Source organism: Aulonocara stuartgranti, assembly GCF_965226115.1.
Source record: "Aulonocara stuartgranti genome assembly, chromosome: 20".
Taxonomy (NCBI): Eukaryota; Metazoa; Chordata; class Actinopteri; order Cichliformes; family Cichlidae; genus Aulonocara; species Aulonocara stuartgranti.
In genome coordinates this window covers 14475932-14492456 of record NC_138956.1, presented here as the reverse complement: position 1 = coordinate 14492456, position 16525 = coordinate 14475932, and the positions used below count along the sequence as shown (strand labels likewise).

The following is a 16525-nucleotide window of genomic DNA, read 5'->3' as shown; positions in this document are numbered from 1 at the left end:
GCACTACACTTTCCCTGTAATCACAGTTGTGACTAATGGGGTTTTAACCAAGGCATGCAAACAACTGAAAACAGGAAAAAATGATGACTAAAAAAACCTACAGATGAGCAAAATGATAAGAAAGAGATGCAAAAAGAAACTCAAGAGAGCTACAAAATGACACAAAATAACTACAAAGACAATGATTGACGACAAAAAGAAGCAGCTAACTTCAAAGAGGCTTAAAGCAGCTACAAAGACACAAAAACTGACTACGTGCACAAAATGACAATAATGATATACAACCAATGTCAAAGAAACCCAGAATTCTTTTTTTAAAACTAGTTATGTTATTACACTGTAATACTGCATGATGCCAAATATGGCCCAAAAACATATCACTTAATCTGTTTCTTAAACCTGTTTTGTTTGTTTGTTTATTGGATAGTAAAAAAGAAGGCAATCTATCGTATCTCCGTTTGTATGCTATTTTTGTGTTAGTACTGTTTATACACTATTTTGACTATCCACCATATCCAAATCTGGACAGACCTGCTGGTGCACTGGACAGGGTGTGTGTGTGTGTGTGTGTGGTGGAGGGCTTAGTTTTAATTCTGGTTAAATTTTCACTGTGCATCTATTTGAAGAAGAATTTAAGAGTCAGCCTGTTTTCAGCTTTCAACAGGTGTTAGTGATTACCTGCCTGAGCGTTACCCTGGTAACCACCGAGTTGTCATGCAGGAATCACAAACAGAACTCGGAATCCAAACTCGTGTTTGAGAAGGAATGACTGGCACGCTTGAAATAATAGGTCAAAGCCTGGTATGGAGGATGATTCTGGGGCTGTAGAAGGATTTACTGTGAGGGAGCAGAGCAGTGCTTCTACTGCACCTGTATACACTGAAAGCTACAGCACTAACCTGTTTCACTCTGGCTAACTACACAACAGATGTAGCTTGTCGTAGGCTACATGCACCTACTGCTGCCAGTCCCTCGTTCCTTCTCCCATTTTAATATCAACCCAAAAGGGGAGAATAACAAACAGAATGGGCAAAATCCTAATCCCAGTTATCTATTTTTATAGTTGCTCACTATTTTATTTTTTTCTAGTCCTTCCATGACCTAAAGGCCCTGATCACCATCTGAGTTTCAAATTTCATTAAAAAAAAAAATCAGCAATGCATAAAGAACGTATTGTGTCTGATGGGACTCTTTCATGTTGTATTTACATGCTCCCCACTCATTCAGCCTTTTCACACCTGTTAGACAGGGTATTTATCAATGATATTTGGCTTGCTCCAACCTCTAACCAGCAGTAGGTGTGGTTTTTGTTCCTATTTGCGTTTGGCACACAACGCAGCACGCTTATGCCTTTATGCCTATGTGTGGCAAATAAATTATTTTGTGTTGCAACTGCACTGTGAATGACAAAGATTAATGGACCTCTTTAAGAGGTCGTTTGATTGGGGATAGCATAACTCCACATTTCTTCAGCCTTAACTATTCAACTAAAATTGGTGCAAAATTAACATCATTAACATTAACATCAACATTAATTACTTTAATCAAGGTGACATACTGGATTATGAGGGAACTGCAGCTTTGTTGGTAATGTAGCTCATCCTCATATCAGAAGATTGGAGGTTCATCCATCCTTCCATCCATTCTCTTCGTGTTATCCACTGATCTGGTACTTGACGACAGGGGGATTAAAAAAAAGAACCAAGCTCAGGAAGGGGCAAATCCCCAACTCCTCCACACTGAGGTAAACGATTTCATAGCTACGAATCAATCTACATTTGTGCATTTTACCATGTGCACCAGTTCTACCATGCACAAATGAGTGAATCCTGAGCATGTATCAATATTTAAAACTTTGGTCATATTCTGAAACAAACAAATGGCAGAAGAGGACAACTTTAACATTTAAATCTTGTACTAACTGGTTGCTTTCTAATGAAGGATTAGCATTACATGCACATTACAAACTACATAGCATGCATGCTTGTTGCCATTACATTACTGTGAAGAAAACTGCATGTGTTGACACTTTTTCCAAGAAAAATGACTCTGACAAGTTTTTGCCAAAGTCAGGATTTGTGGGTTAGAGTTAGCGTTATATCTATTATTACAAGTTATAACATGGAAAATACTGGTTTAATTGTGCAACAGATTATTGTGTGAAGGTTTGCAGTATGTCCTACAGTCCTGACACTTTATATTGTGGTTCACCTAAGTAGAACTGAAACATTGTTAATATTGTTACATTGGTGGTTTCCCTGCCTGACCCTCAGACTCTCTTGATCTGCAACCTTTGATGAGTCTGTGCACTTTGTCACTAGTTTCTTACTGTGCATACCTATCGAATCGGTCTGCAAACACTGGTTAAAACATACAGCTGACATACTTAAACATTTATTGCTTAGCAGGCTTGTGCTGCAAACTTCAGAGGCCCCTTTCTTTAGTTGTGTTAAGACCCCCCCACCCCCCGACTTTTCCAGAGGGAACTCAAGTGAAACAAACAGGTTTGTGCAGTCTGACAGGAAGGGTCCTGTTTAACAATTTATGGTATAGAAGGTTCAATTGGAAAACAATGTTCCCTGAAAACACAAAGGGTGGTTCAAAGTGCAGGGCGAGTGCAGGGTATCCTGTCAGGAAGGACTGGTGTGCATTAAGAGTGAAGACAAATCCTTCAGTTAAAATTCTGAAAAAGCCAAAAATCCAAAACCCAAAAGAGTTACGCAGTTGTTAAATTTGACTTTTAATGCTTTTAGTGGTGTAACTGTACTTAATGCATTTCGGTGACAAGTCACAAGTTCACCCTGTAATTTGTCCATCTTTTAAGATCTTGCAGGATGAGTAAGTTTCTCCTCCACCCTGTGTGTCCTTTAAGGTCAAGAGGCACATAGGGGCGAGAGTGTTACACCCATCAACATGACAGACTCTGTACCTGCCCACACACGCCCACACGCCAAAGTAGCTTGTGACACACTTAGACACACCTTGTGAGAGCTGCGGGTTGATGTGACAGCAACGGGTCCTTTAATATGTTGTAAGTGTTGGTGTGAAGGTCCACCTCTCTGTGTTCTCATTCATCCCGGTGAATGCCTTAGTCCCAGTCAAACCAGAAAATCAGCTGCCTCAAAGGCATGTGATTAGCTGGCAGACACACGGTCAGTCTCAGGTTGTTGATGTTTTAATGACGGATGGTGAAAAAAACTTCAAGCATGTGCTGGTGATGATGAAAGCATCATTACATCTGGCTTAGGTGGACGGTGTGAATGACAGGCGTAGACTGAAACCATCTTTTCGTTAAGTATATAAAACTCAAAATCAGATAAACGTGTTGCAATTACAGTGCTTTACCAATATGGGAAGAGATGGAAGCCTTATGATCACCCTCTCTGTGAGGTTTTATTGCAAACAGGTATCTGCTGATGCTGACATTCTGTGCCTTTGTCTCATTTATCTCAGTGGAAGACTACACAAAGCGGAAATAGAAGAATCCTCTTTGTTTCAGGTGTCATGTGATTGAAGAAAGAGCAGTGCTAAAATCAGCCCACTCTGATGAAGAGGACACTGATCAAATTATAGCTACTCAAAGGGAGTAGGAGTGAAACTGAGGAGCAGTTTTAAAGTGATTACAGGAAAGCTGTAAACATCATTTTTACAAAGAAAGTTTTTTTTGTTTTTTGGACCAGATTCCGTTAAATTTAACATTTTACACGGTCCTTATGTAACAATCTCACATGGAAAAGTAATCCACTTATATTTAAAGTCAGTATTTTGGGTGTAAATACTTTTTTGAGTGTGGACAGAACATGAAGACGGATCCCTTTCAGTTGATCTGATACAGTTTAGTATCTCATCAAAAAGATAATAAAGATGCATGTAAAAACATCATTTAATATGCACCATGTATCGGGAATGTGCTTTAACAAAGCTTTAAGTATCCTTCATGAATAACTTTACTTAGCCAGTTTTTATAAGAATGCTAACAGCTATCAAACCATTAAATTGTCTCTGTTATATTTATTGATTTGTCTTAGTGTCAGTGCGTGCAATTTTGCATTTTTTTACCTTTTAACAAACAAATAAATGCCTACAACATCACCATGTGTTATACAGGAATCCTTCCTCATGCATGATTTTTATTAAATGATGGTATGCTAATCAATTTAACACCAAAGGAAAGGAAAGGAAAACATAAGGAAAACATCACGTGGGCAGGTGTATAATGTTAAGAATATTTGCTGTAGAAAAACTCAATAACTGTCGACACCCTAGTTCTTTTAGTCAAGGTATCCCGCAAAACATTTGGTGGTTAAAACTGGAAAATTTAAATAAAATCAAACCTATGATGCTGAAAAAACTTTGGAAGGAGGCAGGTGTTTGTCAGCCTGCAGCAACACAGAATGATGTGATTGTGCATGACCCCACTCAGTCACTTATAGTGAAAATTGTACCAACTTGATACAGTTTCCTTATACTGCTGTTTGATTTTGTTGTTGTATTTAGTCACATGGAACCACTGAAAATGAGGATTTTCCTTCTGTCGGTTTTCCAGTGTTTTAAATAAATAAAATGATTCAAGTCATACGGCATCCCAACAAAGTTTCATAATTCATGTTGGAATTTACTGAAATTCAGTTTACTTCCAGACGGTCTGAGAGAAAACTGTGACTCACTCCTGTTGATTAAATCGACATCCTACGTGATTCATAATCTGCTGATACTATATGAGAACTATGATTTCACTGCTGTCATATGACGTACACAGAGCCCAACAGGAGTTCCCTCTTTAGTTTGTATTTGTCGCTTAACAGATTCACCAGCGTGACAACCACAGCAACTCACAATACCATGGCAACATTGCCACATAGTACTTCAGTCCCTATGTGCTTTGCAACTTGGTAGAGCTCTTCAGCTGGCATCGATTTGGCATTTCAAAGATGGTGATGGGACCGCTGTGTTTTATTTCTGCATGTTTCCATGACAGTTATGAGGCCAAGAGGCACTGGAGGGGAAAAAAGAAGGCTACAGAAAATGGAGGAGAGAGGGTATGGTAGAGAGGGTTGAATCAGTAATGCCAAGACTCATGACTCATTGTGGCGAGGCACTGAAGGAGGAAATGAATGAGGGAGGAGAAGAACGCAGGGCGGGTATTGGTGGAAAGACTTTTGACACAACATCCTGTCCTGTAGTCTGGTAAAAACATGAAGTTACTGTACTCGCATTTACACAAACTCCCTCAGGTATCAGCTGTGAATTTGGGAACATGTTTAGAGAGAACAACAATGCATCCCAACTGTTTAGCTGAGAAGCATGCACATCATTTAAACAACTGCTAATGTATAACAGCACAGTGTATATATGCATGAATAAACTGTCAAGCACTTGTGTTCATTGTTTTTTAATAGCCTCAGGCTTAGTGGCGTTAACCTGACATACTTCTTGGTGGACCGTATCAAAAGCCTGCTGGTTTGTGCAGTTCACCTGGTTTGCAGATGAAAGTACACAGACCTGTACATGTGATGTGCTAAGGCACAGACTGGGGTTTGCATACAAGTTCCCTGTAGCTGCAGAGGATCTTGAGCCCCGATGAAAATATTAGAGCTCTTTCACTCTTGTTTAAAACAAGGTTGGATTTTCAAAAATTAAATTGTCCTGTCTGGTTATCAACTATCTCTATTCGTTTTATTCATAAACTAGCAATAAACTCCGAGGTGCTTTATTTTGTAAGGTAAAGAGGCTACAATGTTAAAGGGAAAACCCGTCATTTACCACAACCAGCTAGGGGACAAGGACAAACCATAAATAAATACAAACTAAGACACATCAAAGTGACTAATCCATTAACCTACACTTTGTTGTTGTTGTTTTTTTTTTTATAAATCACAGTAAGAGCATGAAACCAATTTTTCTGGACTCTGATGGTGAAGTCTGCAGCAGTAGTTATTCAAGAAGCCACCCTTCCACTATTAATAATACAGAAGCTAAGTTTTTCTCTATTGCTCTGGATATCGTCATAAAAATGTTACTATATTTAAAGTATGCTTTTAAACAATGTATAGTTTTACAAACTTGATTGAAGTGGGCCAGCTGAGCGAAATCGACAAACGGCAGTCATTTACCTTAGCTTGACAAAAGGCCAGGCTAGCCTGTTAGCATGTAAGCTAGATTTCTGTACAAATTAAAATAAATATTAAAAAAGAATACATTTCCTATTGAAACTAATAAGAGACCCTTTATAAATGGTTAATCACTGGCCTGTTAGTTAATATTTTACTAATGATTTATAGGTTATTTAACAGAGTAAGAATAACTTTCAGTTGTATAGGGAATGCAAGCTAAGATATCCCTAACCGGCTGCTGGCTGTTGCTGGCTAGGTTAAGCGTGGGATCAGTGTAAATCTTTGCTGCTAACTCAAAGTAAGAAAATAAAAAGTTCTAACTCCTACAAGGCTGAATAAGAGATGGCAAAACTGCAGGAAGCTAACATTTAAAAAGTTAATTCGTACACAAGTTTTAAACTGCATCCACAACAACTTGTAGTCCAACCTGTTATTTGAATATATGATACTGCAAATATGCAGTGTCCTGCTGAAATGTGTTTTGGACAGACATCAGAAAGATCTGTACACAGACTTGGTAGAGCTTAATGATCTGTGATGATGTGTTATTTGTGTTGAAGTCACAGAAAGGAGGGTGAAGGAATTCCTTGCAGAATAGACATCCCAGTGCATCCCAGTCTATATTCCATATTCATTGTTTGTTTCATTAAGATGACACCTCCCTTCTTACACATACCAGTTCACAAATGCCTTATCAATGAATCATAACAGATCATCTTTTGTTGTACAGATGTAACTCACGTACATGTGCGAGAACTGCTGAGCTGCTTATCAACCACCCACTCAGGCACCAGCCCCCACACGCTAATGCTGCAGTTTTTGTCATACAAAGCTTCAGCTGGAATACAATCATTATTACTACAAAGCATTTTATTTGTAGTGTGCTTGAATACTTTTACTAGGAAAGAGACAGACTGAGGAGAGAAATATCTCCACATTCCTCAAAAAGAAAAGTTTTTTCTTACAACCCAGAGAAGCCTGTAGAAAGGGCAGGTAATGGTTTTGAATGACTGGACCGTGTGTCATAGAAGTGTAAAGTTACAGCCCAGCCCTCCCTGTCATAGACTTGCAGCCAATGGCATCTAAAGCCTGAAGTCACTGAAGTCCCCTCCCACTGGGGAAAGCTTTAAAACTCTTCAGTAGATTCTCGTCTTTCTATCCACTCTGGTCTCTCCCGACTGCTGGCCTGCCTGACTGCCTGCCTTATTTACCGAGCCACTTGGTCTGACCTACCCAGACTTTTTTCATCCAAAAGAAAAACTACTTCACAATGTCTTACAGGGTGAACACGATGAGTTACAAGAGCTCTTCTGCTCCAAGGAACTTCAGCAGCAGTTCCTATGGTGGATCGGGTATTTCTGCCAGCAAGAGGTACTCTGCCAGGAGTTCCTATGGTGCCCCTAGTCAGTTTGTGGGTGGTGGCATCACCAGGTCCTCTGCCTACAGCGTGAGCTCTGGCATGGGTGGCTCAGGAGCAATGGGCATGGGTTTGGGCTATGGTGGTAGTTTGGGTGGTGGCCAGACCATCACTGCTGTGACTGTGAACAAGAGCCTTCTGGCCCCCCTGAACCTGGAGATTGACCCCAACATCCAAGTTGTCCGCACCCAGGAGAAGGAGCAGATCAAGACCCTCAACAACCGCTTTGCTTCCTTCATTGACAAGGTAAGAGTTTGTAGTAGTGGTCAGATTAGTGTAGCTCAAAGTTTCAGGCTGTTTTAGTCTTCTCAAGCAGGAGCTACTTTGGTTGCACTGAAAGCTGAAAGCTTGGGCAAAGTGTGCTAAAAACAAAGAATGCTGTATTGTACGTATTTCAGAGCTGTTACACTGTTATGCAACATTCGAGAGGGAGACCCATATGTTCGCCACATGTTCTGTAATGCTGATTTCCTCACTTTTGCTGCATGGGGAAATTTGATTTATTCCTCTCTTTGCTTCCCTCCCACAAATGCTGCAAAAGGCAACTCGGGGTTAGGCTCTCATATCTTTTGGCTCTGGTTGCCCTTTTATAGTGATGAAAAACAGACGTGTAGAATGAGAAACGAAGACAAAGAGAGAGAGAGAGGAGAGAAGAAAAAAGTTCAGGGTGTGTCAGGGCAGAGCTCAGGGCTTGTGATACGAGTTACCTTGGGAATAGTCCCTCCCCTTACTTGGGGTGTGGCTCTCCCTGCTGGCCCCCACCCCTGCCAAATACACGCATACAGTCAGTACTGAGTGCTGTTGTTACCTTTGTGACAATGGCGTCTTTCACAGTGACACACTGTATAAAGAATGCCCACCGGGTGTATCAGCACATGAAGTTTTTATCTTTCTAATCAGCAGTGAAGTACATAAAAGTTTGTGTGACACTCAGTAGAGTATTTGTCCTCTGAGCTCTCAGGAGTGGGTTAATATTTAAAAAGGCCAGTTGGTTTCATGTTCTCGCCAGTGCCAGCTGACTGGCTACATATCGACTCTGTTACTCCCAGAGCAATGATTAAGGAAGCTAGAGTGCATTTTGCATGCTTTGACACCGAGCAAACAAACTTCCGCCCACATGTCTTTTATTTCGTGTGCTGTATTTGGAGCCACTTCTGTTATCTGATTTCTCTCCAGCTCTAATGAAGACAACAGGAGGCAGTTAGGCCTCAGCTTTAGAGTGCACTGTCTCATGGTCCAAGGTCCAATGAGTCACATATCTGCTTTCACTGTTTCTCTTTTTAGTATGCAAGTATGCAAACCACACAGCTCTTCACTTTGCCCCATCTAGCTTCATATTCTCTCCGTTCAGCACATCCATATTACGCGGTTAAATATTGACCTTTCTTCGTCTGCCTGCCGACAAAACTCAGCTTCGCCCCTTTTTTTATTTGTCGCACAAAAACAGGAAGACATGCGGGAGAATGGTCATCTAAAGCTGTTCCTCCATCACTGCTTTTTTCCAACCCCCTACCTCCTGTCAGGATGCGAGCATGTCATGCATACCTTCCTTTGGAAAAACACAACAGCCAGTCTGGCAGCAGAGCAGCTTACAAAACATAGACAAGAACAACAAAGACAATAGGTGGCAAATGGCGAGGTTGATGGCCATGTTGATGGTAACTGAATCCTTAGATAAAGCTATTCTATTACATCGGGGTCCCATCGACCGCACGCTCATACTTTACAAGGAAGTTTCATAATAACTCACGTCTAACAACAAGCAAAAATGTAAAAATTACTGCTTGCTTATATTCATCCATAGATGACTGTACACAGTCAGATGCATAACCCTGTCTTTTCTGCCTCTTTCTGTGAACCTCAGGTCCGCTTCCTGGAGCAGCAGAACAAAATGTTGGAGACCAAGTGGAGCCTGCTGCAGGGACAGACCACCACCCGCTCCAACATCGACGCCATGTTCGAGGCTTACATCGCCAACCTTCGCAGACAGCTGGACAGCCTAGGCAACGACAAGATGAAGCTGGAGGCTGACCTGCACAACATGCAGGGCCTGGTGGAAGACTTCAAGAACAAGTGAGTGTGGAGGGAGGGGGTCAGTGAGGGCAAAGAATAAGCCGCTTCAGTCCTGCAGTTCTGATACGTATGTTTTATGTAGGATTCATCTGTTTCCATTCAACTAATATGTGCACAAAAGAAGCCTTACATTTGAGTGAGCTGTACAGACTACTCCCTACATCTGTCCGTTGTTTTGCGTCACACTTACTCGAGGGAATTACAACACTCAGGAAGTATGTTCCAAACACCCATTACATTACGTATGAGTGGAGGTAAAGCTCATGGCTCGTGAGTTGGCTGTCAGCAGACCTGTCTATAGCATTTACACATGAGGGAAACAAGCTTGATTGTGTCCATGCTGGCGTGCACATATCTCCATCAGAGGACAGCAGTGCTGCATGCGCTCTTTAGTTGTCTGCAGACAAATGGGGCACATCAGCTGAGGGGTTCCCAAGGGAGAAATATCAGCAACACCTCTTGGCCCAGAGTCAACAAACACTGTGTGAGGCAAATGTCCCAAAGGAGTTCACCAATCAGTTATGGTCGTCTTGCACCACCTAGTGTTACTTTAGTTTAAAAACACTGAAATACAATGAGTTATTTCTGGATTTTCAAAATGGCCTCATAAATACTATTGTCTTTGTCCTTTCAGGTATGAAGACGAGATCAACAAGCGCACAGAGTGTGAGAATGACTTTGTCCTGATCAAGAAGGTCAGCACTGTTTTTTTCTTACATCTGTACACACTGTTTGTTCATAACATCTGCTGGGCCGGGGGGGGTAAACTGTTGTTTGAGCCACAGAAATTCAGAAACTAGGATATGTTACATGTCAAATGAAGTCTCATATAGTCTTTCTGTTAAAAGCTTTACCATTTGGGTGTTCTATAAAAAAAGACTCTAACCCTAGGTGGGTTGGAGTCGATGTTAAGAAGGTACAACTTTTCTTAAATTAGCCTCGTGTTCTAACAAAAGTTTTGCTTTTCTTTTCTTTCTTCCAGGATGTCGATGAGGCCTACATGAATAAGGTTGAGCTGGAGGCTAAGCTGGAGAGTTTGACAGATGAGATTAACTTCCTCAGGTCGATCTATGAGGAGGTACGGCACAAAATCAGCGTGACTGCATTGTTTTTTCCCTGCTTCCCTTTTGGCTTCAAAACCTCCAACCACTAAACCACTTGCTGCTTTCATCAGCGTTTATCTTCCCTGTCATGGCATTCTTATGATGTTTGTGGTATCCTTTTGGAATATGTTTTGCCTTTGCAGCAATCTTGATTTTTTCATCTTTTTAGCATATTTCCTTACAGCACCTCTTTGAGTGTGTTAGTTTTAAGCGTTTCATCCTGGGGTTTACATGACTAATCTTTCACCTCTTCTTCTCTTTCCTTTTTGACTAGGAACTGCGTGAGCTCCAGAGCCAAATCAAGGACACATCAGTCATCGTGGAGATGGACAACAGCCGCAACCTGGACATGGATGCCATTGTTGCAGAGGTTAAGGCACAGTATGAGGATATTGCCAACCGTACCCGTGCTGAGGCAGAGACATGGTATAAGACCAAGGTAACAGACGATTCCTATTACGTTTATCAGGTCGTTCTCATTAGAGACTTTCGGGTTTGTAATATTTTGCTTTATTAATGTTCATTTAGTATGAGGAGATGCAGACATCCGCCAACAGATATGGAGATGACTTGAGGTCTACAAAGACAGAGATCGCAGACCTTAACCGCATGATCCAGAGACTACAGTCAGAGATTGACGCCGTCAAGGGACAGGTATTTTCAGCCACCACACTTAGCCTAGTCAATTTCTGCCAGTTGTTTGGACAACGTCTTATTCCGTTATCAATCATCTGTTAGCGTGCCAACCTGGAGGCCCAGATTGCTGAGGCAGAGGAGCGTGGCGAGCTGGCTGTGAAGGACGCCAAGGCCCGCATCCAGGACCTGGAAGATGCCCTGCAGAGAGCTAAACAGGACATGGCCCGCCAGATTAGAGAATACCAGGACCTAATGAACGTCAAGCTGGCTTTGGACATTGAGATCGCCACGTACAGAAAACTCCTGGAGGGAGAAGAGGACAGACTGGCAAACGGCATCAAGGCTATCAACATCTCCCAGCAGAGCAGTAAGTTCCCTTCAGTGACATCCTGCAGCACTTGTAGTTTGGATTCTCTTGTAGTTTTCAGGTTTAACAGATTAATTGAACATTTGTAAGTTAAAGTATTGTCTCTCAACAGCAAGCTACAGTGGATTCCCCATGGACAGCATGAAGAGCAGCTACTCGAGCACCTACTCCAGCGGTTTCAGTGGCGGATACGGTAGTGGATACGGTAGTGGATACGGTGGTGGATACGGTGGTGGATACAGTAGTGGTGGCTTCAGCAGCAGCAGCGGCAGTGCCGGTGGATACAGCACCCAGACTAAGAAGAATGTTGTGATCAAGATGATTGAGACCAAGGATGGCAAAGTGGTGTCTGAGTCCTCCGAAGTCATTGAGGATTGAGCGGTCTAGTCTAGAGGTGTAGCTGCCTGTCTGCTATGATCTTCTCTGCCTCTATGGTAGTTATATAGTCACAGTTCACCCCCAACCCAATAAACAAGTCTGAAACAAAAGCTTGCCAGCCACTCTTCAGAGCCTTTACATGTTCTTAACAAAGCAATAAATGATTGTAACACTACCAAAGATTTGAAAGGGACCAAAGGATTTTGTTTTGTATGTCTGTTTTCTGACAGTTTGTACTAAAAATAGTTGTTTGTTTAAAAAAGTCCGATAAAACCTGGGCCTACTTCAGCTAGGAATAAAACACAGATGTGTCACGCTCCCTTGAAATCTATGCAACTGCTGTTCCATGCTTAAAGTGCCTTTGCGGTGCATCAAATAGACAGTGGTGTTGTCAGAGGAATGTGAATGTACTGACACAGTGCTCCAGTGTTCATGGTCAAAAAATGTCGTAAAATTGCCTGCTACAGTAGGTAGTGCATGTGTCTCTGTGCGTGCCCTGTAACTGAAACTGTTTGACCCCTTAGGAGGCTGCCCACACCAACCTGTTGTCCTGAGGTGCTGTTTTTGCTACCAATCCAAATAAAAATGTGTTTACTGAAGGTAAAAAGGTGTTTCTTTGTTTTTTAAATAAATAGTGGTCCAGACTGAAAACTAGAAGGAATAGTAGTGATAGTAGAGTCTAAACAGTCTCCCTTGTTTCACTGCCCAACAAGTCACAGTAGATTGTTGCCCCTCCATGAGCCAGAGGTTCATCCTTCCCTTTCTTGCCAGGGACTTGTTCACAGGGGTCGTTGGATTATCGGGTTTTTTTGTATTATTGTGAGGTCTGTACCTTCATCACATCTCACACACATATTCATCAATCAATCAATACCATCCAAATACAGCACTTCACGTCCAGATTAGAGGCTTAGATGTGGGCCTTAGAGATTCCAAAAGAAGATGCAGAGCCTCACATGAATAAACTGGGACAGTAATTACATTTTTTTTTAATGTAAGTGCACACCTATGTGGCTTTACTATCATATTGTAACATAGAGTATGCATCATCCTGTCTTTATGTGGTCACAATAGCTTAAAATAGTAAAAATATTTTTTAGGGAAAAAGAATAAAGGTAAGGGTCAAACAAAAACACATAGTATGCATACACATATATGCACAGTTTCTGACTGGAGCTAATATAACACTGCAGATTTATAAATACTTCAGTTACTAAACAGAATACAGTATTTACTAAAAAGCTTTACACAGAACTTTTACTGTGTATAAAAATTGTCTTTGTTGAGCATGGCTAAGCTACAAAGTGTCTGGCCCTTTTTTAGTTGCTTGAAGACGTTTCACTTCTCATCTGAGAAGCTTCTTCAGTTCTAAGGTCAAATGGTCCCAGATTTAAGCCCCATGGGAGCATCCCCCAAGAGGGACATGGGCTCCGTATTGATGCTCTACCTTGTCCTTGACATTGGCGCCCTCAAAAGAGTGACCTTTGTCCTTTAGATGCAAATGGACAGCCGAGTCTTGTCCCTTCGAGGTGGCTCTATGTTGCGCTCTTCTATGTGGTCTCTCTCTCATATGTATATAGTGCTACAGAACTGTGCAGTTCAAAATGTACAAAATGAATATGTATTATTTATGTAAATAAAAAAGACTATGAATATCCTTGGAGTAATTTAAAAGGATCTGTATAGTTGTTTTTATTGAACTTTTAAATACTAATAGTGAATGAAGAAACATAAATAGTATTTATAATAATAGTTTAAATCCAAAAAGTAAGTAGAGATATAGTGTAGTTTACCCAGAATCATAATCATATAACTAAGAATAATCTAAATGTAACTATTTCAGTACTACAGTATACAGTACAGTACAGTATCTTCAGTACTTAAGATACTGTAATAAATCACTTACAAAGTAGCCATTTTGAGATGTAATACAAGGGAAATAATAATTGCACTAATTATGGCTCTACACAGTACCTTCAGTTTCCCCAAAAACATTAACTGCACACAGAAGAATATATTGACTTTTTAAAAATTTTCACAAGGAATGTATACTGGCCACTTTGTGGCAGTTTAACATGACTGTATTGCAGTAATAATATTGCATTGCAAGTTATTTAATTTAGTTCTAGATGGTTCTATATCTTGGATATGGATATGTGAGTAAGCCAGTTGATATGGGAAGAAAACTTGGACAACAGAAGACTGGAAAAAACATTGTCTCTGAAGAGTCTGGATTCCTGCTGCAGCATTCAAATAGTAGGATCAGAATTCGGCATAAACAACACAAGAGCTGTTTTCAAATATCAATGATAGCTCTAGATAACATAAACAGTGACATTGAATGGAGCTAGAAAACTACAAATACATAGAATATCCAGGTGCATGATAATTTCTTAATTATCATGACTGTCATTTCCCCTTGGCTTCTCTCTGTTCTCTGTAACGTGGTTGCATACCAGATTAAAATAGCCAGCATCATTCCTGTGCTTAACAAAAAAACACTCCCTAGGGCCGATTGTCTTAGGCACAGCTTTAAAAAGCTGTTTCTCATTTGTTACTTGGACTGGTTAAAAGAAGAAGAACCAGTATCTTTGATAAATTCCAATCTGGCTACTGAAGAAACCACATGATTACTGAAACTACCCCTGATATGCTTAAATGGTACGAGTACTGCTTGACTCCAGCCTTTCACACCACTGATCATGACATTCTTACTTACTGTATTTGACAAACATTTCAGAATTGATATTAATTGTATTGCCTCATTTGTGCCCATGTATGTGGAGTCCCTCAGGGCTCAAAACCTGGTCTAATTCTGCTTTCTTTATAAGCACCAATCAGGAATAACATTATGATCACCTCCCTAATTTTGTGTTGGTTTTACAAACAGGCCTGAGCCATCAAGGCATGGACTCGAATGGATCCATGAAATATGTGGCACCAAGTTGTTAGAAACACTTGGTGTTTCATCGTCAAAGGAGCTTGCAAAGAAAAGCGTCTGGACTTCTTTAAGTTGCTTGAAGACGTTTCACCTCTCATCCGAGAAGCTTCTTCAGTTCTAAGGTCAAATGGTGGAGAGTCCCAGATATGGTTTGAAAGAGGAGTGAAAGAAGCCATCTATGTCCACTGTGAGCGACCATCTTTGAACAGAGGCGGGGGTTTACGACACCAACTCTCTGCCATCTATAATCCAGTTTTGAGATCCCTTCCCAGACGCCTTAACGCCCACTCACATCCTGGGCCATCTGACCTCAGGAATTCGCATGATAAGGTGGGGCCAGGTTTCACAATGAACACACCCGAAACTCTGGCTGATTGGGACCCACGCCCAGTTTCCCACCTTGGCTCAGGCGATTAGAGGATCATCAGGGGGTCCTTTTGTCCCTCTGTGGGGGGTCACTCCCACTAGGTTCATATCTGGGACTCTCCACCATTTGACCTTAGAACTGAAGAAGCTTCTCGGATGAGAGGTGAAACGTCTTCAAGCAACTTAAAGAAGTCCAGACGCTTTTCTTTGCAAGCTCCTTTGACTACAATGACCTGGATGACTGAGAACCTTCACAGACATATTGGTGTTTCATCCATATCTTGCTGATAGAGGCCACAGCCACCAGGGAATACTGTTTCCATGAAAGGATGTACATGGTCTGCAGTAACACTTAAGTAGGTGGTACGTGCCAAAGTAACATCCACATGGGTGGCAGGAACCATGATTTCCCAGCAGAACATAGTGACACTGGTCTTGTTTGGACCCAGTGTTGGTGCTTGCAGAAATGCTGACAGGGGTCATGTAGGCATGTGCAGCCTGACTGGTCTGCAGCTACAGTATGGAGTCCCATATGCAACAAACTGTGATGCCTTGTGTATCTTGACACGTTCTATCAGAATCAGAGATTTGAGCTACAGTAGCTCATCTGTTGAGGCCACATAAGCTATACACACACACACACACACACACACACACACACACACACACCTACACATACACACAGTGGGGCAAAAACATAATTTGAAAATAAACTCTTTAAAAATCAGACAATGTGATTTTCTGGATTTTTTTTTCTCATTTTGTCTCTCAAAGTTGAGGTATACCTATGATGAAAATTACAAGCATAAGTGGGAGAACTTGCAATATTGATGGCTGACTAAATAGTTTTTTGTCTCACCTTATGTATTTGTAGTGACATTTGCCCTCAATATAAGCGAACCAGTGGTCTTTATTTTCTCCAATAGAGTACCAGAGCCTTAATGACTTGACGTCAAGTTCCATTGAACCAACTCTAGTGACACCTGGTGGTCAATAATTTTTTTATTTTCATTTTTTGACCGGTTATATCCATAACCCTGTGTGCTACATTGTAACAGAAGAGAAAAAAAAAGAGACTAATTGCCAACCTGGTGTACATCGCCTTTCACCTAGTTTTAGCTGGATCCCGAA

General features: G+C 41.1%; 2 protein-coding genes across 2 annotated transcripts in view; both read left to right on the top strand.

The window, feature by feature from the left end:
* Positions 1-7373, top strand: part of LOC309697618 (uncharacterized protein) — an 88861-nt gene extending 81488 nt beyond the window's left edge. The window contains exon 4 of the mRNA XM_082519675.1: positions 3454-7373. Coding sequence (XP_082375801.1) covers positions 3454-3479 — 26 coding nt within the window. The 3' untranslated portion in view covers positions 3480-7373. The remainder of the gene's footprint in view (positions 1-3453) is intronic.
* On the top strand, positions 7268-12694 carry LOC309697614 (keratin, type II cytoskeletal 8-like). The gene is made up of 8 exons (XM_082519671.1): positions 7268-7776; positions 9395-9603; positions 10238-10298; positions 10586-10681; positions 10981-11145; positions 11235-11360; positions 11445-11709; positions 11822-12694. The coding sequence occupies exons 1-8, from the start codon at positions 7384-7386 to the stop codon at positions 12085-12087; spliced, it is 1581 nt and encodes a 526-aa protein (XP_082375797.1). The 5' UTR covers positions 7268-7383; the 3' UTR covers positions 12088-12694.
* The last annotated feature ends 3831 nt before the right edge of the window (positions 12695-16525 follow it).

Bases quoted from the DNA above. Each gene is read 5' to 3' on its own strand.
- LOC309697614 (XM_082519671.1), top strand. From the start codon at position 7,384: ATGTCTTACAGGGTGAACACGATGAGTTACAAGAGCTCTTCTGCTCCA. The intron at 11,146-11,234 runs GTAACAGACGAT...ATGTTCATTTAG, and splicing joins AGACATGGTATAAGACCAAG to TATGAGGAGATGCAGACATC. The intron at 11,710-11,821 runs GTAAGTTCCCTT...GTCTCTCAACAG, and splicing joins CAACATCTCCCAGCAGAGCA to CAAGCTACAGTGGATTCCCC.